This window comes from Erinaceus europaeus, unplaced genomic scaffold (genome assembly GCF_950295315.1).
Source record: "Erinaceus europaeus unplaced genomic scaffold, mEriEur2.1 scaffold_879, whole genome shotgun sequence".
Taxonomy (NCBI): Eukaryota; Metazoa; Chordata; class Mammalia; order Eulipotyphla; family Erinaceidae; genus Erinaceus; species Erinaceus europaeus.
This window is the reverse complement of record NW_026648225.1, coordinates 1-26,101: the sequence shown is the minus strand read 5'-3', so window position 1 is coordinate 26,101 and position 26,101 is coordinate 1. Positions and strand designations below refer to the sequence as shown.

The window sequence follows — 26,101 nt, the reverse complement described above, 5'->3', positions numbered from 1 at the left end:
CTCTCATCTCTTAATCTCAAAACAAGTACATATCGGGGACAGCTCACCTGGTAGAGTGCACACTTTACCATGCACAAGAACCTAGGTTAGAGTCCTTGGCTACATGTGTCAGGTGAGCACAATACAAAGGAGAAGCTTCAGAAGTGATGCAACAGTGCTGTAGTCTCTCTCTCTCTCTCTCTCTCTCTCTCTGTCTCTCACTTCTATCTTCAAAAACTGGGTCTGGGGGCCAGGTGATGGTACACACAAATGAGGGCTCATATTACCATGTTCACTTACCCAGGTTCAAGTCCCTAATCTCCACCTGCAGGAGACAAATTTTGTGAGTCATGAAGCCGTGCTACAAGTTCTGTCTCTTTCTATCTCTGTCGCCCCCTTCCTTTCTCAATTTCTGTGTCTATCCAATAAATAAATAAATAAATATTTTTAAAGCAATGGGCCTGGTGGAAGGAAATACTGTTTTACACAACAGACTTTCATGCGTGAGGCCCTAAATTTCCAGGCTCAATTTCCAGCAATCCCATAAGCCAAAGCTGAGCAGTACTCTGGTAAAATAAAAATAAAAAGAGTTCTTTGAATTAATGTGTTTATATCCTTTGAATATGAATCTAGGAGTGGTATTGTAGAAGCATAAGACACTTCCATTTTCATTGATTTAAGAAGTCTCCATATTATTTTACATCAGGACTACATCAGTCTGCATAGCAATCAGAAGTGTGCTAGAATTCCTTTTTCTTCACATTCTCACCAACATTTATTGTTTATAGTCTCTTTGATATGATCCATTCTGACAAGTGTGAGGCAATAGCTCATTTTAATTTATATTTATTTTATACTATATTGAATATACATCACCTATTTCTCTTTTAATATTTATTATTATTTTTAATTTGATAGGACATAGAAATTAAAAGGAAAGGGGATAGAGAAAGGGGTAGAGAAAGAGAAATAACCTCTAGCACTGATTCACCATTTATCACACCCCCCCCCACAGGAGGGAACCAGTGATTTGAAACAAGGTACTTGAGCACAGTAATTATGTGAGCTCAACCACTTACACCACTGCCTGGCCCTGTAGGAGTCTGTGTTTAAATGATATCAGGGGACCAGGTGGTGGCACACCCAGTTAAGTGCACATGCTACCATGCCCAAGGACTGGAGTTTGAGTCCCCACTCCCCATGATCGGTGAAGCAGGTCTATGGATCTCTCTCTCTCTCTCTCTCTCTCCAATTTATTTCTATCCTATCAAATAAGAAAGGAAAAACAAAAAGAAAAACGGTTGTTTGGAGCAATGAATCTGTAGTGCTGGTATAACTCCTAGTGATAACTCTGGTGGCAAAAATAAAAAATAAAAATAAATACAATCTAAAGGATAATGAGCTATATATAACTTGTGACTAAATGTTCCTACTGGATCTGTAACACAAACTCAGAATATTAACAAAGACCTATGATGTGTTGTTCTAGAATAATTTCTTAGATTAGAAACTCTAAGATTAGAAAAAAAAAGAAAAAAGAAAAAAAGAAACTCTTAAGATTAGAAAACCCCCAGAGAACAAAGATCAATGAAAACATCAACAGATTTATTATAAAAATAAAAATCACGAATATAAGACTAATAAGGTTAAGATGAAAAACCTTTAATCAGTAATGAAAAAAACAAAACTAAGCTAAACAGTCTCTGGAAGATACAATACATTTAGCCAAAATACATAGCACCTAAAAGGTTTTGTTTAAAGTAATTGTTGAGAATTGTCAAACATTTTTTTTCCAAAAATAATTTTCAATCAGAATCAAAATACATTTAAATCTGCCTAGAGAAAAAAAAAACTTCATAGATAATTCAATGTTTCCCCTTTAAAAAAAACTATTTGTAAAATGGAAACACTGACGTTAACCATAGGATAAAAGGGGTACAAGTCCACACAATTCCCACCACCAGAATCCGTATCCCATAACCTCTCCTGATAGATTTCCATGTTTCCCTTTTTAAGCCCTTTTCAGTAGGGTGATAGAAATTGCTCTCCAATGGTAGCAGGACAGAATGTTCTCTACCACGATCACATTGACAACATCAGCTATTCGAGGTGTATATCCATCAGGAAGTTTCAGAGAATCCAAGGTGAAAAAGATATCATCACCTATCACCCCATTTCTTCCCTGGATGTTGGTAATGCAGACCTATATTTTTTTTTAAAAAAAGAAAACATTTATATAAAAGCATCAAACACAGCATCAGGATCTGTATCTCCCCACTAACGTTAAACCCAAGGTATGTGCAAATCAGTGATTCCCAGCCTGCCTGACATATTGACAGTATCAGGAGTGGATTGTGAAGCTATGTCCAGATCCCACCTCACATTATTAACTCAGTTCTGGTCTTGGGAGTAGAAACTATTCTAAATACAACACACACTACTCATTGACCTATATAGTTACAGTCAAAGGAGAAAAGGGTGAGAAAGGAACATGGCAGTAAACTGAGCACATTTTCTTCTCTTTCTGTTACATTTCAAGCTTCATCTCTAATTCTATCGAAGTTGAGTTTCCCACTTTTTTTCAGTGTCCAATATGCAAACCATACCTGGCTTTCAATATAAGTTCTAGTCTCATACCAACCCTATCCATCCTTTCTCAAGAATTTCCTAATATGATTTGTTTTCTGTTTCTGTCACGCTCAGAACATTTTAATATCGCTCGAACCAACTGTGTAATTGAGAATTTTTGTTATGATTGTATCTAATATTCTCTGATTATTTCCTTTCAGAAACACAGAAAAGGTGAATAGATTTCTTAGCAAAGAGTGTATTTCTTTTCAAGTTTCCAAACATATCCAACAGAGTTGTGAGCAGTAAATTTATTGATAAAGAAGGGTAAAACAAATAAACAAGAGCAAAATGTAAGTGAACTGCTGTTGGGAACACAGTTTCTTATTTACTTATTTATCTATTTATTTTTGCCTCCAGGGTTATCACTGTGGCTCAGTGCCAGCACTACGAATCCACTGCTCCTGGAGGCTATTTTTTTCCATTTTGTTGCCCTTGTTGATGCCCTTGTGTGGTTGTTGTTGTTATCGATGTTGTTGGATAGGACAGAGGGAAATTGAGAGAGAAGGGGAAGACATAGAGGAGGAGAGAAAGACACCTGCTTCACTGCTTGCAAAGCGATCTCCCTGCAGGTGGTGAGCTTGATGTTTGAACCAGGATTCTTACACCGGTCCTTGTGCTTTACATCATGTGTGCTTAACCCACTGCTCTACTGCTCAGTCCCCAGGGAACACTTGTTTTACTTACAGTGAACAAAAGTAATTATGGGACATTAACATAATTAGCATATGGCTAGGTACAGGCTGACATCAAGAGCATATGAAAGACTTATGTAAACTCAGAAGGGACTGTGGGTATGGGAAGGTACTTAACCAAGTGTCTGACCAAAGTTCACTCCATTTGGGTCTCTTCTTACCTCCCTTCCACTGCTGCCATTCCTGTCTTATCTTCTCCCTGGATCCCCACTATGTTGCTTCCCCAGGGACCTGCATGTGTTGAAGCTGAACGCTGGTGAACTAACTTTAAGTACTAATGGCTCCTGCCACAGTCTAGCTGGCCTCTTTCTCCTATTTTCCCATCATGGTTTTTAGGTAAATACTAAGCCTGTGTTTTGATAAATCCCAGCAAATGCCCAACAGGAATTTTTATTTTTTACTATGAACTACCTCAGATAGATGCTTATGCCTCAGAGGCTTCACTGAGAGGGCCTTTCTGCTCTGAGTCTCTGGATGGATGGAAAACTCCACTTCTACACAGTCACCTTGATAAGGCTCAAAATCTAAAAAGTCAGAGAGAGAAAAAGTATGTTGGAATTAGCTTTTATTTTTGGTAATGTTAAATTTCACAAATTACTTCAACATTGTACCACCTTAAATAATTTTTGAATGTTTGTTTGTTTATCATGACAGAGAGTAAGTGAGGAGGGAGAGAAACCAGACTACTGCTCAGTACTGGTATAAGGTGGCACCAGAGATGGAACCTGTAGCCTTTGGGGTCTAACAGTCTGAGTTACCTTCCTGACCTTTAAATTAGTTGCTGTCAAATCAAAGGTACATTCTGAACATCTTCAAAGAGATGAGATATATATCTGTGGAAGACATATAGGCTTTGATGTTTTCTACTGACTTAACAATGCCAGCTGGGGAAAAACATCAACTCTGCATCACAGGACTATCTTTTTGAGAGCAGCACAAGCGTTATTAAACCATCCGTTATATTCACAACTCCTTCTGGAGAGACAGAAAAATATATGAGTAAGAGTACACATATGAACCTGGCTGTCTGGATTCAAACTTTGATGCTGCCACCTAGTGCCATTAGTAAATATATTTGATTTCTCTGTGTCTCATTTCTTCATCTATAACATGAGAAGTGTAATAGTGGTACTTAACACATACAGTTGAAGAAAAAAATTATTTGTATATATTCACTTCACAGAATAGTATCTGGCAACAGCAAATAAATATAGATTGCTATTAGTGGTAGCAGCAGCAAGAGAACACATTGACTATATGGCTACAGAAAGACTTTTCTGAGGGGCTGGGTGGTGGTGCACCTGTTTAAATGCACATGTTACCTTGCACAGGGTTCTAGGTTTGAGCCCCTGAGCCCAAACTGCAGGGAGGAAGCTTCATGAAGCAGTACTGCAACTGTCTCTCTCTCTCTCTCCCTATCTATCTCCCTTCCCCCCTCTCAATTTCTCTCTGTCCTATCTAATAATAATAATAATAATAATAAAATGCCGCTGGGAGTGGTGGATTCATCACGAGGCACCAAGCCTCAGATTAAAACAAATACCAAAAGAAAAGAATTTTCTCAGGTGTTCCAGAAAGAGAGAGAAAACTACATCTTATTTTGACAGTTACAAACTAATATTTACAGATTTTTCACATTAAGTCAAAAGTGAGTCACAGGCTATGAAGGTACCATAGAGGGTATGAAGCAAATGGAAGTCTCATTTTACTAGAAGTGAAAAGTTATATAACCAATCCAGAAAGCTGGCCATATGTACTTAAAACATTCCTGTCCCCTGTGACCCAGCATTTCCAAGTTCCATCATAGCTCTTTCTTTGTTCCTCCTAAGTTCCATTACAACTCTATTTTAGAATTAGCCAAGATCTTTCCTCCCTAACTTCTCTTCTTTTTAAAAATATATTTTATTTATTTATTTATGAATTGCATAGAGATTGAGAGAATTTTAGATGCCCTTGTTTTTTTATTTTTGTTGTAGTTATTGTTGTCGTTGTTAGATAGGACAGAGAGAAATAGAGAGAGGAGGGGAAGGTAGAGAGGGGGAAAGAAAGACACCTGCAGACCTGCTTCACAAGTGACTCCCCTGCAGGCGGGGAGCCAGGGGCTGGAACCAGGATCCTTGCCCCCGTCCCTGTGCTTTGCGCCACGTGGCTTAACCCTCTGTGCTAACCAAGAGAATTTTAGAAGGGAAGGGGAGATAGAGAGGGAGGGAGACACCTGCAGCCCTGCTTCACAGCTTGTGAATGGTCCCCACTGAAGGTGGGGATGAAGATTTGAAAGTGGGTCCTTGTGCACTGTAATGTGTCTGTTCAACCAAGTATGCCACCACTTGCCTATCACCCCCCTTTCTTTCCCATCATCCCTTCCTCCCTCCCTCCCTTCCCTCTTTCCTCCCTCCCTCCCGCACTCCTTTCCTTCCTTCCTCCCTCCCTCCCTCCCTTCCTTCCTTCCTTCCTTCCTTCCTTCCTTCCTTCCTTCCTTCCTTCCTTCCTTCCTTCCTTCCTTCCTTCCTTTTCCCTCCAGGGTCATCGCTAAGGCTCATTGCCAGCACTACAAATCCACTGCTCCTGGCAGACATTTTTCCATTTTACTAGATAGGAGAGAGAAAAATTGAGAGAGGAAGGGGAGATAAAGAGGGAGATAGAAGACAGACACCTGCCCCCTGCAGGTGGGGAGCCAGGGGTTTGAACCTGGTACCTTGTACAGGTCCTTGCACTTTGTAATTTGTGTTCTTAACTGGGTGCAATACCACCTGGCCCCCTTCTCACTCCCTTTCCTACACACAGTTTTGTGTAACTTTACATAATAGCCATAAGCTGGTAAGTCCAAAATATAGAACTGCAATACTAATCAGCTTCTGATTCCTACATCTAAGTGCTTATTCAAATTATTGAGTCTAAAATTGAGTTCTTGGGGCTGGGTGGTGGGACACCGGGTTGAGCGCACCTTACAATGTGCAAGGACCCAGATTCAAGTCCCTGGTCCCCACCTGCATGGGGAAAGCATTAAGAGAGGTGAATCAGGAGTGTTGGTGTCTCTCTGTCTCTCTCCCTCTCTATCATCCCCTTCCCTCTCAATTTCTGACTGTTTCTATCCAATAGATAAATATAATAAAAATAAAATTAAAAAAATTAAATTGAGTTCTTGCAATTCTCACACACCCAATTTTGCGTCTCAGTCTTTCTTTTTTATATTTATTTGATAAGACAGAGAAATTGAGAGGGAAAGGGGAGCTAGAGAGATACAGAGAAACCCCAGTAGCACTGCTTCCCTACTAGTGAAACTTCCACCCTCCCATCTATGCTCCTCAGTCTTTTTACATCTTGAAAAATGTAAACTTATCCTTGCCATTGTTCAAACAAAATACTGAGGAGTAACCCTTGACTTCTCTTCTTGTTTCTTCGCAACAAACATCCATCAGTCAATACTTCCACTTTTGGTTCAGCAAAATAGCTCACCCAGATAGTGACCCTGCTTTACTATATACACAACCCAGTTTCAAGACTAGCTCCCACCACACTGTCGAGAGCTTCCATGTTGCAGTGTCACCCATCCCCCTGTTTATGATCTGAAAAAGTTGGCACTGATTGATGAAACCCCAGCGATGACCAAAAGAAAAAAAAATCCTCTTGTATCTTCAAAATGATTCTAGAATCAAAATCAACCTTACAGCCTCCGCTTGTACTAACATTAGTACAATCTCCATTCTCACTTATGTGGACTGTTACAATGGATTCCTACATTGTCTTGCCAATTACATCCTTATTCTATTTAGTCTGTTCTCCTCATGAGAGTCAGAGGGAGAGTCTTTTTTTCCCCTTTATGGGGACTGGATTAATGGTTAATAGTCAACAGTAAAATACAGTAGTTGGTACATGAGTAACATTTCTGAATTTTCCACATAACAATCTAACCCCCTCCAGGTCCTCCTCTACTATCATGCTCAAGGACCTGAACCCTTCCCCCAGAGAGAACATCGTAAAACATGATTCACCTTATATAAAATCACTATCCCGCAACTCCAGGCCAAATCCTTATATTTTATAGCATACCTATAAATCCCTATGTGACTCAATTCCTTACTCTCCCTTTTAAGGTGGATTCTGGTAACTGCTTGCTTCCCATTCAAATCAGGCATAAAATAAGGAAGAAAGAGAGAAAGGAAGGAAGGAAAGAAATGGAGAAAGAAAAAAAAAAAACCAGCCTCAATGTCCAAAACTGTTCAGTTAGCTCTCAATATTGTAACTATCTAGAGTATGTTACTCATAGTTGGACCATTTTGTCTTCTTATTGAACATAAACAACCTCATAGGATACCTCAGATAAAGTCACTCTCAGCCCACAACAAAATGAAACAAAACAAGACCACTTTGCACTTCTATCTAAAAGACAGAGGCCTATGTAAAAGATACCTTCTATCTAAAAGACAAGGCCCTGTGCTACCCACAAAACACACACTCAAAAGTTTGCTACCACTTACTCATCATTCTTCATTATGTGGAACAACAGAAAAATAACACAATTCTTCTTTCTCTGACAGTCCCATCACATTTGTTTGTTTGTGTGTGTGTGTGTGTGGTTAATGGTTTACAGTATAGTCTTTAACACATAGGCACAGCTTCTCATCTCCCTTTGATTAGTATCTAGGACCCCAATGCTCCTTCATCCTGTCCCTTTCCCAGAGTCCTTTGTCCAAGTTTCACATTATGTTTTCTCCATGCTGTTCTTTATTCTTAAATTCCACCTTAAAGTGAGATCATTTGGTATTGGTCTTTGCATTTCTGGCTTATCTCACTCAATATGATGCATTCAAGTTCTGACCATGATATTGTAAAGGATATGGCCTCATCATTTCTAACAGCTGCATAGTACTTTATTATGTGTGTGTACCACAGATTTCTTATGCTCAAATTCACTGGTGATCAGAAAAATGCAAATAAAAGCAGTTAGATACTGCTTTACACATGTGAGGCTGTCATACATTAGAAAAGACAGAATCACCAACTGTTAGCAAGGCTGTGGGTGGGAAGAGACCTTCATACATTGCTGGTGAGAATGTAAATTTGTCTAATTCTTATGGAAACAATCTAGAGAGTCATCAGGACTCTAGAAATGGACCTACTATCTGACCCAGCAATCCCCCGTCCCAGGGATTTACCCAGGGAAAATAAAAACACATGTCTTAAAAGACCTATGCATGGGGGTCAGATGGTAGCATAGTGGGTTAAGCTCACATGGCACAAAGCACAAGGACCGGTGTAAGGGTCCTGGTTCAAGCCCCCAGCTCCCCACCTGCAGGGTGGTCGCTTCACGGGTAGTGAAGTAGGTCTGCAGGTGTCTGTCTTTCTCTCCCCGCCTCTGCTTCCCCTCCTCTCTCCATTTCTCTCTGTCCTATCCAATAACAACAGCAATGAAAACAGTAATAATGACAACAATAAGGGTAACAACAAGGGCAATGGAATGGGAAAAATAGCCTCCAGGAGCAGTGGATTCCTAGTGCACCCCAGAAAATAAATAAATAATAAAAATAAAGGTCTATGCACACCAATGTTCATAGCAGCACAGTTTAATAGCCCCAATGGCAGATTAGCAGCCATCATTTTTTTAAAAAAAATTGTTTCCTCATTTAGTGTGAGAGGAGATGGAAGAGAGATTGAGGGCCATAGCCCTGTTCATCTCTGACATAAGAGACTGTGGGGATTGAACCTGTAGCCTCTGGGACCTAAGGTATGCAAGTTGGTGCTCTGACAGGCTGAGCTACCTCCCTGCCCCCTATTATGCTTAATAACATGCAGAACAGAATGTGGCTGACAATGGCAGCAAAGTAAAAATCTTGGGGGGAGGGGGAGGGTAGATGTTCAACTTTACTATGGGGGGAGGGGGAGGGAAACAGGCCTTTGGTGGTGGGAATGGTGTTAATATACACTCTTATTAACTTATAATCTTACAAATCACTATTTAATTAATATGAGAGAAATTAAATTGTTTATTATCATTTTCATTGGGTTTCAAAATAGGATTAACAGCAGCTGTTCTGGGAGCTAGGAGATAGTACACCTGGTAGAGAATACACCTTACCATGCTTTGAGCCCCAAGCACCACGGGAAAACACCATGTACAGTGAAATGGTGCTATAGTGTCTCTCTTCCTACTCAAAGTCTCTCTCTCTCTCCCCCCTCCCTTCTTCCCTCCCTCAAGCCCTCCCTCTCTGGCTATAATTATCAGATACTGAAAGTTTAAGAGAGAGAGAGAGAGAGAGATCGGGAGAGAGAGAGACTCTGCAGAGGAATTTCACAGGTACAAAACCCCAGTAGCAAAAAACAGACAAGAAAAGCAACAACAAAGGCAGCTATTCTGATAATTCGATGATTGATTAGGTACTCAGGTCTTCTATTATATCTTGTTTTATTTCTTGTTGTTTGACATCTCTCAGCACAAGGTACATATGATGCTACACATCAAACCTGGCACCTCTTACATCTAAGAACCACACACTCTCACTGAGCTATCTTCCCAGCTTTATATTATTTACTTAAAAACTTTCTCTGTGACGATGATATTGTGTCCTTTGGGACAAAATGGATGGAACTAGGGGTGACTGTGCTTAGTAAAATAAGTACAGAGATAAAAGACAACTACTGGATGGTTTCACTCATATGTGGAATCCAGAGAATTGATACACATAAACTTAAAAAAAAAAGAAGTAAGAAAACTGTTTCTAAGACTTGTGAAAACTATGGTAGTTAACTTTAACTTTGGAAGGCAGGAGGTTGGAGACACAGAACTTGGGTGGTGGGTGTGGTGGGTGTGGTGTGGTGGGTGTGAAACTATGCACTGCAATCTTACAATTTGTACCCTACTATTAATCACACATAAAAAACGAAAAACAAAAATATATCTTTTTAAAAAGTCTCTGTGTATGTTCTATACAGACCCAACCATTATAAGTATAACAACTTAGAATGTGTTCAATTTTAAAAATATCTTTACTAATCATACGAGAGAGAAACTGAGACCAGAGCACTGCTCTGATCTGGCATATGTAGTGATGGCAATCAAACTCAGCCTCAAACATACAAGTTCTACTCTCTACAAGCTGAACCACCTCTGGTGGGAGGTGAGAGCATCAGGTCTTATTTTATTTACAAGAACATTGTCACAGAGTATATATTTTCATATCTCCCCAAATATTCTTTCTCATCCTGGACAGAATTTGTGTTGTAGCACTGTATCTCCATTCTCTCTTTAAGCCTCAAGGACCTTATTTCATCTTTCTTTCCTTCTCTCCAAACAAACCCTTTAGATAAAAAACATGTTAAAGTTCTTCTGACTTTGAGAAGAAGTCTGGTGAGGGCTACCATTGGTGGTGATTTCCTGCTGGCATGGTTGTAAATAAGAACCAAGAAATTGCCTTGGAGCTTAGCAAACACAGGAGACTTTTTCTTTTAGAATCAGGCATTTCTGCCTAATTGGGTCTTAAAGTCCTAGCAGCCACCAAACAATCATCTCTGGGCACCTCTAGGGTTAACAATTAAGGTCAAAGTATGATTTATACACAAGAAAAGTAAAATGCAAGGCTCCTTTGTATAACTGAAACAAATCCCTCCTTTTTTTTTCTATTTTTTTATTTAAGAAAGGATTAATTTAAAAAACCATAGGGTAGGAGGGGTACAATTCCACACAATTTCCACCGCCCAATCTCCATATCCCACCCCCTCCCCTGATAGCTTTCCCATTCTCTATCCCTCTGGGAGCATGGTCCCAGGGTCATTGTGGGTTGCAGAAGGTAGAAGGTCTGGCTTCTGTAAATCCCTCCTTTGTATCCAAGTGAAATGGGAAGTGATTTGGCTTAATCGGGTATACAATTTTACTTCTATTACTCTTTCCAATTCCAGTCTGACGCGGGTTGTAGGAACTCAAGCTCAGATCACACACAGAGATAAAGTTACAAGGCTATTTCCAGACTTTATTTTAATACATTTGGATTTTAAAATCATTTTAAATGTTTTAAATATCTTATATTCTACTATTAAGTATTTTTAAACATTTTAAAGCATTAAAATCTAGTATTTCTTGCTGTGTTTTTAGTTCATGTAGAAATTCTTTACCTGTATGAATGGAAAAATTACACAAAACTAGGAACTCCATCCAATAAATGAAATATATGCTAGCATATATTTTTTTAAAAATGTATCTGTCCTTTGCTATACATTATTTTCAACTCCAAAGGTCCACCTCAAGTATAAAAGAATGAAGTATTAGAACCAAGGACATTGGACAAGTAGTGCTGCTACTGAAATCTTCTCAGCAAAGAAGTATTACTCCGAATTTGACTCTGGAAATGAAGCTTATAATCATCCCCAAGTATTATTTGTAAAATTCAAAACTAAGGGAGTTGTATTGTTATGTGGAAAACCAAGAAATCTTATGCATGTACAAACCATTGTATAAACCATTGTATTTACTGTCAAATGTAAAACATTAATCCTCCAATCAAGGGAAAAAATCAAAACTAAGTAAAACTGATTTTTTTCTTTTTAAAATGTTTTATTTTGTTTATTTAAGACAGACATAGAGAGAAACTGATAGGAAAGGGAGAGAGGGAATGAGAAACACCTGTAGCACTGCTTCACTACTCATGAAACTTCCCTGTTTGCAATGAGGGACTGGGGACTTGAACCTGGACCCTTGCACATTTTATTTTTATTATTTTTTTCATTTCTTTGTCGGGGAATTAATGTTTTACATTTGACAGTAAATACAATAGTTTGTACATGCATAACATTTCCCAGTTTCTCATATAACAATACAACCCCTACTAGGTCCTTTGTCATCCTTCTTGGATCTGTATTCTCCCCACCCACCCACCCCAGAGTCTTTTACTTTGGTGCAATACACCAACTCCAGTTCAGATTTACTTGTGTTTTCTTTTCTGATCTTAAAACTGACTTAAAAAAAAAAAAACATAAACTATACCTTTACAAATAACATCCAGAGAGAAGTAAGTTGTGTGGCTATTATATTCAGCACATTCCATTAGCGACTTAAGAGAGTCGAGTGGAACTTTACCACAGATGTCTGACTGTTCATCATCATGGCAGTTATCACAGAGAGCATCTACCTGTGAGTTAAACACACAGTTACATCAAAGAGATCAGGCACAAACTAACAGCTATGAAACAAAAAGTCAAAGGGGGCTGATGATGGCACACGCTTTCAGACAAAGTAAAATGATAGAAAATTGGGCTGTGGAGGATGCTCATCAATATAAAGCATTTGCAAGACCCTGCCTTCATTCCCTGGCACAGTGGTTTTGAATACATTCACAAGGTAGTGCATCCATCATTGCTAATTCCAGAAGGTTTTTGTTATCTCAGAAGAGGAAACTGCTAATGTGCTTCCCAGCCACCTGGATTTAATTGATCTGGATTTTTTTTTTCTAACTGGAGCAGTATAAATGTGGGCCCTTTGTATCTGATTACTTTCATTTAGCAAAAGCTTTTTAAATTCACCCATGTTGCAGACTGAAATATCAGCCTTCATTCTCTTTTTTGAATGAGTCATATTCCATTTTATTAACAGAACATATTTTATTCTTTAAAAATATTTATTTGTCAGTGAGAGAAAAAAATAACAGCATCGCTCTGGTATATGGGATGTTAGGGATCGAACTTAGGATCTCTTGCACAAGTTTAATTTAATTTAATTTGACCTTTTAGAGAAGTTTAAGAAAGTTCAGCTGAAAATTCCCATGTATTCTTGTACATTAACTACAGCTTCTCCTACAACTAGTTTCTTGCACTTGTTCAACTGATACTTTTATTTAAAAAAAAATCATGAGCCGGGGGTCGGGCGGTAGTGCAGTGGGTTAAGTGTACATTGTGTAAAGCACTAAGACTGGCGTAAGGATCCCTGTTAGAGTTCCCAGTTCCCCACCTGTGTGGGGGTCACTTCACGAGCAGTAAAGCAGGTCTGCAGGTGTCTCTCTCTCCCCCTCTCTGTCTTCCCCTCCTCTCCCCATTTCTCTCTGTCCTATCTAACAACAATCATAATAACCACAACAATGATAAAACAACAAGAGCAACAAAAAAGGGAAAAAAAAGGTTTCCAGGAGCAGTGGATTTGTGGTACAGGCACGGAGACCTATCAATAAACCTGGAGGCAAAAAAAAAAAAAAAAATCATGAGCTAAATGAATACACTATATTTAACTAAAGCTCCAAGTTTAATGAGTTCACCCTTTGTGTTATACTGCTATGTGTTTTTAAGGATGTCTAAAAAACATCATTTGTGCATGAAGTTTAATGCATTGACAATATTAAATTCCAAGTAAGAAATATTAATCTTGCCCCCCCCAGTAATTCAGGAGTAAAAAACAAACATACTAATGCAAAATGAGCTGCAGCAAATAGTGAAAATAAATATTTTCTAGCAGTTCCCAGTAGAGGAAGAATTTCAAACTCAGAAAATGTATGACATTTTCTTGAAGAGAGTGAGATTTGACCAAGGCTGTATAAAAAGAGAACGATTTTTACCTGGTAAGTAGGGGTTGGGTTGAAGTTAAAGAATTAAGGAAAACTTCTAATTATTTGTACTAGTCAAGATAGCAGTCATTCCAAAACATGTAAAAATAGCACAAAATAGACAATCTCACATCAATTCCACTTACAAGATTGCAAGTATCCAAATTAAAAAAAAGCAAATACATCAGGAAATTACAAAAGTCATAATTATAACCAAATGTAGATCAGTCCCATAAAATAAGAATAGCTCAATATTAGTAACAGCACTCATATTTTGGGCCAGGCGGTGGTGCACCTGGTTAAGTGCACACATTACAGTGCACAAGTACTGGGGTTCAAGCTCCTGGTGTCTACCTGCAGGGAAAAAGCTTCACTAGTGGTAAAGCAGGTTTATAAGTGTCTCTCTGTCTCTCTTCCTCTCTGTCTACTTCTCCCCTATCAATTTCTCTTTGTCTTTATCAAATAAAAAAAGATTAAAAATAAACTAAAAAATAATAAAATCGCTCATTTTTCTCCAAATCAGTTACTCAAAGGGAATAAAAACTAAATGAAGATTTTGAGGGTGCAGAAAAACATTTGGAAAATTCATTATCCTAATTTTTAAAAATCTAATCTAGAAAGATAACAAAAGGATACTTCTTTAACATAATTAAGATGTTTCAAAATATCTGTCAATCTATACTTTAACACAAAATAGAAATCAGATATGGATTACACCAACCTTTTTTGTATTTCAAGATGCCCATTTTTCCTACTTTTAACATTAATATTTATTTATTTATTTTCCCTTTTGTTGCCCTTGGGTTTTTTTGTTGTTATAGTTATTATTGTTGTTGTTATTGATGCCGTTGTTGTTGGATAGAACAGAGAGATATGGAGAGAGGAGGGGAACACAGAAAGGGGAAGAGAAAGATAGACACCTTCAGACCTGCTTCACCACCTGTGAAGCGACTCCCCTGCAGGTAGGGAGCCTGAGCTGGAACTGGGATCCTTATGCTGGTCCTTCCGCTTTGTGCCACATGTGCTTAACCCGCTGCACTACAGCTCTACTCTCACTTTTAACGTTTTTGTAGGAAGAGAGCCATAAGCTATCTACACTTTAAATTTGCATAACTAAATTATTCTATGCACATTTTATTATGCAAAAGAACCCAGGTTTGAGCCTTGCACACCTCATAGAAGCATCAAGCACAGAGAAGCTTCATGAGCCACGGGTCATACATACAACAGTATCTTTCCACTCTGTCGCTCCCTTCCACATTCTGAGATAGACTAATAAAAATTCCACTAAGGAACAGGAGTTGTACAGATATGAGGACCCATGGTTATAAAATTCATTCACTCATTAGATAAAACTAGAAGTAAAAAAAAAAAAAAGTATGTCTGCTTGAATGGGCCAACCAGTGTTGAATAGATATAAATACTGTATTTTTAGATGTTAAAATCACATCTTAAGGTCCTTAAATATACTATTTCTTTTTTTAAAGCCATATTTTACTATGCGTGTCAAAAATTAACTGTTGGGGGCTGGGTGTTGGTGCACCTAGTTGAGTGCTACAGTGCTCAAGGACCCAGTGCTCAAGGACCCAGTGCTCAAGCCCCTAGTCCCAACCTGCAGGGGGAAAGCTTTGCCAGTGGTGAAACAGTGCTGCAGGTGTCTCTCTGTTTCTCTCCTTCTCTACCTCTCCATTCCTCTCAATTTCTGGCAGTCTCTATCCAATAAATAAAGATAATAAAAAATAACTGTTGATATTGAAGTTATAATGCTTTCCTAAGAATATACATATAACCTAAAAAATAAAAGTGCCCTTCTGGGAAAGTTTTATTCCTCAGACATTGTCTCACTTAAGTTATATAAAGTAATTCATTACTGGAAAAAGGGAACAGAGAAATTTAACCAATTCCACATCTTTCACAATATAATCAACATATTTTATGCAGGGTAATATTACTAAAAAAAGAAAATATAAGAGACTGTTATCCAGGTGGCCATATAAAGATGAATTCTACTTGTAAAAGTAAAAGAAAAAAAAAGATAAGAAACACACAAAAAGGGCCACATCTGAGGAATAATACTGTCCCAGAAGAGCATAAATGGTAATTTTTTTACTTTTCATTTTATGTTATTCTAGAGTTTGGATTATTTAGGTATAATTCAATGTGTATATAAAATTTAAGAAAGATTCAAAGACTTCAGTAAGTTTGCCATCTGTCAAATTGTATAACAAAAAACCTGTATTATACTAAGAAAAAACTGTCTTTAATATATGAAATATAAAACGTTTGATAATTTTAATTATACTAAAATAAATCTTATGTTAAATAATAAATATAAAAATGTATACTGATAAAGGAACAAAGACAGCAAAATAAGAGAAATAAAATTAGCAGGGGGACAGACATTGGTGTATCTGGTTGAGAGCTCAGGTTGCCAAGGTGAAGGATTCTGGTTCAAGCCCCAGGTCCTCACCTGCAGTGGGAAACTTTACCATCACAATCTGTGAAGCCATGGCACAGCTACCTCTCTGTCTCCCTCTCTATCTCCCCCATCTCTCTTAAATTCTCTCTGCTGTCAAATAGAAAAAAGGGGAGGGAGCTGGGTGGTAGTGCACCTGATTAAGTGCACATAGCATTAAACACAAGGACCTACTCTAGGATCCTCTAGCTCCCAACTCCCCACCTGCAGGGGGGATGCTTCACAAGCAGCTAAGCAGGTCTGCAGGTGGCTATCTTTCTCTCTCCCTCTCTTTCTCCCCCTTCTCTCTCAATTTCTCTCTACCCAATCCAATAAAAATGGGAAAATGGCCGCCAGGAGCGGTGGATTTGTAGTGCAGGCACTAAGCCCCAGCAATAACCCTGGAGGCAAAAAAAGAAAGGGGAGGAAAGAAAGAAGAAAGGAAGGAAGGAATGAAGGGGAAAATAATAAGAAAATAAAAGAAATAGGAGTAGAGGGGAAAAATGAAAACTGGGAGCAGTGGATTCATCATGAAGCCAATCAAGTCCCAGCAATAACTGGTATCAATAAAAATAAAATAATAAGGGAGTCCGGCGGTAGCGCAGTGGGTTAAGCGCACCTGGTGCGAAGCACAAGGACCAGCATAAGGATCTCGGTTCTAGTTGCTCCACAGGCAGTGAAGCAGGTCTGCAGGTGTCTATCTTTCTCTCTCTCTCTCTCTGTCTTCCCCTTCTCTTTCCATTTCTCTCTGTCCTATCCAACAACGACGACATCAACAACAACAACAATAAAACAACAAGGGCAACAAAAGGAAATCAATAAATAAATAATTTGAAAAATAAAAAATTCTTAAAAATAAAACAATAAGATTAAGTTTATAACTAACAGAAAACACACTGCACACATTTTTTTTAAAGAGTATATAAGAGGAAATAGTCTGTGAGTTCGGCAGTAGTGCAGCGAGTTAAGCGCACATGGCGTGAAGCCAAGGACCCTTGTAAGGATGGGCTCCCCATCTGCAGGGGAGTCACTTCACAGGTGGTGAAGCAGGTCTGCAGGTGTCTATCTTTCTCTCCACCTCTCTGTCTTCCCCTCCTCTCTCCATTTCTCTCTGTCCTGTCTAACAACAACATCAATAACAACAACAATAACAACTACAACAATAAAAAACATGGGCAACAAAAGAGAAAATAAATATTAAAAATAAATAAATAAACATTTAAAAAGAGGAGATACTCCACAGGCAGTGATATTGTGGTTGGTGGGGGAAGTACAGCCTTTTAAAATTAATATTTATATACTTTTCCCATATTTGGGAGCTACTTTCTTCCCTGATGCAGTTTTCTAGTAATTTTTCTAACTATGACACTATCTCCCCAGACAATAACTTGGGTCTACCTGCATATTAGATGTCAGGCACAGGCAAAAACTAGCAAAGTCATGGGTCCCTTGGAATATACCTAAAATAGACCTACTAGCTTTTTTCCTAAATGGAGGCCCCAAATCTTCATCTGCAATATTCTTGCCTTTAGGTTCAGGATTAGTCAACAGTTTGTTCTGCTATATATGTTAACTCTTTTTTTCACCCACCAGGTTCCAGATGCTACCATGATGACAACCTGACTTCCCTGGGCAGACAACCTTACTACCAATGTGTCCTGGAACCCCCGCCTCCCCTAGTCTCCTGCCCCACTAGGGAAAGAGAGAGACAGGTTAAGAGTATGGATCTGTCTGCCAGTGTCCATATTCAGTGGGGAAGCAATTACAGAAGCCACACCTTCCACCTTCTGCACTTCATAATGATCCTGGGTCCATACTCTCAGAGGGATAAAGAATAGGAAAGCTATCAAAGGAGGGGATTGGATACAGAGTGCTGGTGGTGGGGATCGCTTTTATTTATTTATTTTTAATAGATAAAGACAGAAATAGAAGGAAAGACATCACAGAGCTATTCCATGGCTCATGTTGCCTCCTTCACACAGTTGCTCCCATGTGCTGGCAGAGACCTGGAACCCCGATGCTCACTCATGGTAAAGTGTGTGTGGTACAGTGTGAGAGTCATTTCTCAGCCCTCAGTACATACATTATGGAAGAGGAATAAGCCTTGGTAATGCTTTTTTATTTAATTGAAAACACACAGAAAAAGATGGGCACTCTATAGTGTGTAAATACTCAACTCCACAGACTTGAAAGACTTGGATGATACATTTCAAGAATATACACAAAACTCTTAATTTCCATAACATATACATAAGCTCTAATGCTGCTAACATTTAAATAGCACTAAAAAATAAAAACACTTCTCTATTTTCATTAATATTTTAAGAAATACAAAATGAGATCTTGATACTCCTTTTCATGTCTCATATTGGCAATGATTTCAAAACTGGCATTATTTCCTTCCTTGTAAATATTGACAAATAGGCCACTTTGAAGCCTGCTGCTGACAGTCTCAATTAATTAGCACAATAAATCTAGTTGATCATTCCTATTAAAATAGTAAATTAGGGAGTATTGTGGCACTGGGAAAATTTTTGGTTCCCTCTCTCTCTCTGTTCCTCTCTCTCTCTCTCTCTCTCTCTCTCTCTGTTTGTATACAAATGGCAGCCCTGAGCACTTAAGCCTCATTGATCATAAAATTTTAAAATAGTCAATTAGCAGCTGGTGTGATGTTCAGTAGAGCACAGGACTTGCAAATGACAGACTTAACACACTTGAGTTTCCAATACCAGCACTGCATATGCCAGCGACTCTTTCTCTCCTTAATAAAGAAATCTTAAGTTGAATAAAGCAGTAAATTACCTGGTCTTGGGTTGGTGATTGCATGACTAAATGTACTAAGAATGGTATTGAACATTCTCAAACTCCCTTAAGTACCAACAAATTCCCTTATACTGGAAGTTCCCCTCTCTCTCTCTCTCTCTCTCTCCCTCCCTCCCTCCCTCCCTTCCTTCCTTCCTTCCTTCCTTCCTTCCTTTCTCTCCTTCTTTTTTCTTTTCTTTATTCTTTTTGTAATCTCCAGGGTGTCACTTTTTCAGATACAGTCAGAGAGAAAAGCAGATAGACAGGCAAGGAAAGAAACTATGACACAACTGCAACCCACTGTAGGCAAAGACACTCTTATGTCTGAGACTTCAAAGTCCCATAAGCCAGGGCTGAGCAGTGCTCTAGTTAGAAAAAAGAAACTACGATTGTTTATCTAGCAATTATATTTTGAGCACTTTTAAAAAATATTTATTTATTTATTCCTTTTTGTTGCCCTTGTTGCTTTATTGTTATAGTTATTATTGTTGTTATTGATGTCATTGTTGGATAGAACAGAGAGAAATGGAGAGAGGAGGGGAAGACAGAGAGGGGGAGAGAAAGACAGACACCTGCAGACCTGCTTCACCGCCTGTGAAGCGACTCCCCTGCAGGTGGGGAGCTGGGGACTGGAACCGGAATCCTTACTCCGGTACTTGTGCTCTGCGCCACATGTGCTTAACCCGCTGTGCTACTGCCCGACTCCCTTTGAACACTTTTTTCAACCAACACACTGTTAAGGTGTGACTATTGGTGGTGCCAGGCAGGAATGGACCTAGAACCTCTTGAGAGCTGGTACACTACTGCGGTTCTACTTCCCCATCCCTTCTAACAATTATATTTAAAGATATGGAAAAAAATTCTTTACCCAGATGAGTAAAGGGCATTTATAGTAGAGTACAGACTCCAGACTCTAGTAATTATCACATATTATCTAGTAATTATCACATATTTATGTTTATGTTTTTTAATGAATGAACTCAGGACTTCATACATGTACGATACTACTGAGTAGCCTCCTGAACCCATTTTATTCATTTTTTATTTAAAGAGGGAGAAATTACACCATAGGATCGCACTGTTCCACCCTCTGTTGTCCCAGTATTATCTATGGTGCTCTTTTGCAGTGCCAGCACTTGAACCTAGTTCTTAATACATGACATCGTTAGTGGGTGAGCTATCTCCTAGCCCTTGTAAATAATAATTCAGTGATAAAATAGATATTTAATTTATCCTTTTATAAATAGAAAATTCAGTAAAGATAAAACTGGGTGCTCCACAGTCTAATCTTAGTCTACATCTGCTATACTAGGGCATCTCAGATAGAATGAATAGAAGCAAGTTTAAAAACTCCTCCAGAATAAAGATGGCCAAAAGTTCATATTGCACTTACTTTGATTATTTTCAATTCGTGGGATATTTTATCTTCCTCCACAAGTGCACTAACATTCTGTCCAACTTTTAGAGGCATGTTGCTAGTCACAACATCACTGCTGAAGTAGATCAATCCATCAATCAAGCCATAATCACCACAAAACTTGGTGACAATTCCCTGTAGAATCTGAAAATTGCCATCACCTAAGAGATGAGTAAACACAATATTTCATGAATGAAATTCAATAGCAAATACATTCAATATTTATTTATTTATTTTTACCAGAATATTGCTCAATCCTGACTATGGTGGTTCTGGGGATTGAACTTGGGAACTCAAAGCCTCAGGCATCAGTCTTTCACATGACCACTGTGATATATCTCTGGCCTCTCAAACACACTTTATAAGTAAACACTACCAGAGGAAAATATAGTAGACAGTGATGTACTTCTAGAAAGAAACTGATCTAGCATTGAAATACAGAGAACAATGGCAATATAGTGGTCAAGTGCACAGGACTCCAGAGGCAGAATGCTCAGATTGAAATATCAATTTCCAGGGTGGAAAAATAGCTCACCCAGTAGGATATGTGCACAGTCATGCAAATGACCTACATTTGAGGCCTGGCACCACTTTGGAGTGACAATGGCAACAGAAGAAGCTTTAGTGCTCTGGTGTCTTCCCATCTTTTGCTTTTCTATCTGAATAAAAAAAAGTGATCCACACCAGTGAAACTGACCATGTGCAAGGCCCAAATTCTTCTGAAAAAGGAGAAGAAGTAGGATGAGAGAATAAATATTAAATTCTGCATTTTCCTGCATGGCAAAATGTCTCCAGGGCTTCCATGATCAAAACAAGCCAAAACAATAATAATTACTACCTGAGAGACTTGTCAATAAACACCCCAAAAGGTATGTAGAAGTGCTAACTTACTGTAAAATCATTTCATGACATACAGGTATACTGACTCATCACATTGTGGACTATAAGATTACACAGTTATACCTGTGAGTCATATCCCAGTAGAGCTGAGGAGAAAGGGATTGCTATACATATCAGCTGACACATACATGTGAACTGCTTAGAACTTTGATCCTCTCCCATGAACTCAAATTTATATGCTGTCGTGGAATCTGAATCTCGAGAGTTTGTAAACATCCGTCATTGTCATATAAGCCAGCATTTGGAGACTTTTCAACACCTCACCAAATAAAGCACGTAAGAGGTCTATTTTCATTTCTAAAGTAAAACAATTATTTTTTATTTTTATTGTCTTTATTTATTTGATACAGTCAGAAATCAAGAGGAATGCAGGGATATAGAGAAGAAGAGTAACGCCTGCAGCACTGCTTCACCACTTGCAAAGCTTTTGAAGCTGAAGGTGAGGACTAGAGGCTTGAATCCAGGTCCTTTTGCACTGTAACATGTATGTTCAAACAAGTGTGCCACCACCCGGCCCCAAAGAGGTCTATTTTCTAATTTGGCTCAAATATGTACCTAAGGCACTCTCCTTTTGTTTTCTTCTGAACAAATACTGTGGGGGAGGGGGCTGGGGGATAGTATAATGGTTATCCAAAATAACTTTAACCTCTGAGGGGCCAAAGATACCAGGTTCAGTCCCTAGAACCACCATAAACCAGAGCAGAGCACTGCTCTTGTCTTCCTCTCCAAACCTGTCATAAAAATAAATGAAATACATAAAAAAAAATAAATAAAGCTAGTGGGGGTCTGGCGGTAGCGCAGCGGGTTAACCGCACGTGGCGTGGAGCTCAGGGACCTGGCCAGAGTAAGGATCCCGGTTCCAACCCCTGGCTCCCTACCTGCGGGGGAGTCGCTTCACAGGCGGTGAAGCAGGTCTGCAGGTGTCTATCTTTCTCTCCCCTCTCTGTCTTCCCCTCCTGGCTCCATTTCTCTCTGTTCTATCCAACAACAAGCGATATCAACATCGACAACAACAATAATAACCATAACAAGGCTACAACAGCAAGGGCAACCAAAGGGGGAAAAAATAGGGAGTCCAGCGGTAGCGCAGCGGGTTAAGAAGCACAAGGACAGGCATAAAGATCTTGGTTCGAGCCCCAGGTTCCCCACCTGCAGGGGAGTCACTTCACAAGCGGTGAAGCAGGTCTGCAGGTGTCTCCCTTTCTCTCCCCCCTCTGTCTTCCCCTCCTCTCTCCATTTCTCTCTGTCCTATCCAACAACGACGACATCAAAAACTACAACAACAATAAAAAGACAACAAGGGCAACAAAAGGGAAAATAAATAAATAAAATTTAAAAAAATAATTAAGTAAATAAAAATAAAATAAAGCTAGTAAGGCAGAACGTGGGATCTGAGCCTACAGAGGCAGCATGCACAGCCTACATTATTGAACCACAGTGTTTTAGGTGCTTCCAAAGACTTGGGTAAATTGACAGGATGGCAGGAGAAAAATATGGAACAGAAGCTAGGAACATTTTAAAAATAAAGTAAAAGGGGGGTGAGGTCAAATTTCAAATTTGTTCAATAAAATCACAAAGTACAACAAAGTAGAAGGAACAAGGATGATAGATTCCACTTATGGCAGCCAGAGGTGTCTAACAACTTTTATCTTGTCTCCTTGATGAAAGTAAGGATAATCTGAGCATATTGAGATGGGACATTTCACTAAAAGCTACACATTAGCTTTGCCAAGTGATCAGAACCAGTCTTGATGCTGGGTTCCCCACAGAGACACTGTCCCTAGGAAGGCCAGATCCTGCTGAGAAGAGTTTTGCAAACCACAACTTGAGCACATCAGGGATTAAATCCTGGAGAGGTGTCCTGGAACTCCACCTCTCCAAAGCCCTGCCCCACTAGGGAAAGATTAAGACAGGATGGAAGTACAGACTGACCTACCAACACCCATTTCCAGTGGATAAGCAATTACAGAAGCCAGACCTTCCACCTTCTGCACCCCATAAAGCATTTTCTTCCATACCCCCAGAAAGATAAAGAATAAGAAATCTTCCAATGGAGGAGATGGGATACAGAACTGTGGTGGTGGGAACTATATGGAATTGTACTCCTCTTATCCCACAATCTTGTCTATCATTATTAAATTAAAAATAAAATCCTGGAGAGGGAACACCTTGGGGACAGGGGTGGCGGGATAGAAAGGTCAAGGAAGGGGGCTGGTTGGTGGTGGAAATGGTTGAGTGCACATATTACAGTGCACAATGACCCAGGCTCCAGCTCCAGTCCTTAGCTGCAAGGGAAAAGCTTCGCAAGTGGTGAAGCAGGGTTGCAGGTATCCCTGTCTCTCTCCCTCTCTATTTCCTCCTTCCTCTCAATTTCTGACTGTCTCTATCCAATAAATAAATAAGTAAATAAATAAATATAATAATAAAATTTAAAAAGAGTATTTAAAGAGAGAAAGAGAGAGAAGTCAAGAAAGTGCTGCGGAGCCTCGAAGAGACTCAAGGGCCTCCTCAAGTAGTAGTGAAGTGGACTTCTAGGACCTCCTCCTGGGAGAGTTTCAAGGACTAAACTACACGAATATCCTGCAGGTCCCGAGCTCAGACACCCATGAGCACTCAGCAGTCAAAACTCCACCTTTGTGGGTTTGCACCGAAAAGCAGAGGCCTTCACTGGCGGCCAACCTCTGAGGCAGAGATAAGGCTTCAAAGATGTGCACATGTGGGTTCGTTGCACTTCTAAGGGGCAAAAAATAGATCAACAACTTCATGCTAAAGCCCCTTTCTCCAAACCAGATGGATGAAATTCAGCCTCCAATCCTGGGTGCCCTTCACTGGAGCCAGGCAGGCATGGCACCCGCCGAAGGATGTCATCTGAAAAGTAAGGCCCAGCTTCCTGAGGTTTTCTCTGCCTACACTGTCGTCTGGGGCTGGGGTGCTTCATATGCTTGGGGACTGGGGAAACACCCCCACCCACTCCACACACAAAGTGATATCACTCTGGCCCTGCAGCAATGTCTGGTCCCGAGGCTCCTGAACCAGGAGCAAGGCACCCCCCCCAGGCCCAGACCCCAGGGCAGGAGGGGTGAATCGAGTACCTTTAAAGAGCTTCTGACCTTGCTGACTTTCAGCCTCAGAGTCTATCTTCATGCAGAAGAAGTTCAGAGCCTTGGAAATACAATGGTACATGGTCTGTCCTGGATCCCTTGGGAATCTAGGTGAGAGACTTAATCCAAATCACAGCTTCCTCGCAGTTCCCTGAGAAGTAGCTCAAAAGCAGACTTGCTCAGCACAGCTCAGCCTCTAGTCAGAGGTTCCTAGCACGAGGTGGGCGGAGGTCCTTGCACGAGGGGGGTGGAGGATGCAAATACGTGAGCCAGCCAGCCAGCCAATGAGCAAAGCATATTTGGTGGCAGCCACTGAGGTGTCTCGACTCTTGAGCGGGAGCTCATGACTCCTCCCCTCACAGGGAGAGCAGGAATGCAGGGGCCAATCAGAAATCATTCCGGTCAAACTCATTGGTGCCCTTCTGAGGGTATAGGGTCTCTTTGTGAGCTCCTACCAGCAAGAAGGTGACCATCTTGAAAGTTAGCTCAATAGCTTATACTGATGATGGAGACAGACTTCCAGGCTCCGGCATCTAGCTATGGAGCCCACACTCCTCACCATCTAAAGGCACTGAACTTTACCTCTGATCACCTAGCCACTTTATAACATGCCCATCTCTTCTCTTACAACCACTCCAGAACTTACAGTGTTCAGTAAGAAGATTTCTGTTTCATGGTAAATGGTGTTTCGTGATAAGGGATAAATAAGTATATTTGTAAACCATACATCCAACAAAGGGTTAAAGTCTAAAACATGAAAAATTTATAAAATTCAACAACACCACAACTAAACAGAAACTCAACAACAAAACAAAAAATTGATTAAAAAGTGAGTAAAGGGTGCTGGACAGTGGCACAGCTGGTTGAGCTCACACATGACCATGCACAAAGACTAGGGTTCAAGCTCGTGATCCCCACCTGTAGGCGGGAGCTTCACGAGCAGTGAAGTAGTGCTGCAGGTCTCTCTTTCGCATTCTCTCCCTCCTATTTACAGGTTCATCCAGTTTTATTTTGTCTTTCGCCAACTTTTGCTTTACTTAAAAGAAAATCCATGCCATTTATTTTTTCTTATCCGGAAAAAAAAAACACACACATTCTATTTTCATTGTCCTTTCCTCACTTACTTTATTTTATTATTATTATTATTATTTATTTCACATTTGTTGCCCTTGTTATTTTATTGTTGTTGTAGTTGATGTCTTTGTTGGATAGGACAAAGATAAATGGAGAGGGGAGGGGAAGACAGAGAGGGGGAGAGAAAGACAGACACCAGCAGACCTGCTTCACTCCCCTGTAGGTGGGAAGCTGGGAGCTCGAACAGGGATCCGTAAATCAGTCCTGCGCTTAGCACCACTTTTGCTTAACCCGTTGCACTAACGTCTGACCCCCTCCTCACTCAGTTTTCACATCAATCTACTTCGTATTTTACTTTTTTTTTTTTAATTTTGGATACAGAGAGAAATTGATAGGAGAGACAGAGATGCAGCCCTGCTCTTCCACTCTACAAGTGAAGAGTGAGGGCTTGAACCCGGGTACTTGTGCACTCTAACATGCACACCGTACTGGGTGTGCCACTACCCAGCCCCCTTTCATCATTTAAAAAG

General features: G+C 39.7%; 1 protein-coding gene across 1 annotated transcript; it reads right to left on the bottom strand.

Annotated features, from left to right (window-relative positions):
* Positions 1-1,187: 1,187 nt before the first annotated feature.
* CT55 (cancer/testis antigen 55) lies at positions 1,188-21,612 on the bottom strand. The gene is made up of 5 exons (XM_007538628.2): positions 21,525-21,612; positions 20,473-20,657; positions 12,277-12,421; positions 3,714-3,826; positions 1,188-2,182 (listed from the first exon to the last, which is right to left on the bottom strand). Exons 1-5 carry the CDS (start codon positions 21,610-21,612, stop codon positions 1,991-1,993), a joined length of 723 nt encoding a protein of 240 aa, XP_007538690.1. The 3' UTR covers positions 1,188-1,990.
* Between the last annotated feature and the right edge of the window lie 4,489 nt (positions 21,613-26,101).

Excerpts from the sequence above, each read along its gene's own strand:
- CT55 (XM_007538628.2), bottom strand. The coding sequence starts at position 21,612 with ATGTTTACAAACTCTCGAGATTCAGATTCCACGACAGCATATAAATTT. Across the intron at positions 20,658-21,524 it reads AAGTTCTAAGCAGTTCACAT|GTGATGGCAATTTTCAGATT; the intron begins GTATGTGTCAGC and ends CTCATCTCTTAG. Across the intron at positions 12,422-20,472 it reads ACGAATTGAAAATAATCAAA|GTAGATGCTCTCTGTGATAA; the intron begins GTAAGTGCAATA and ends TTTAACTCACAG.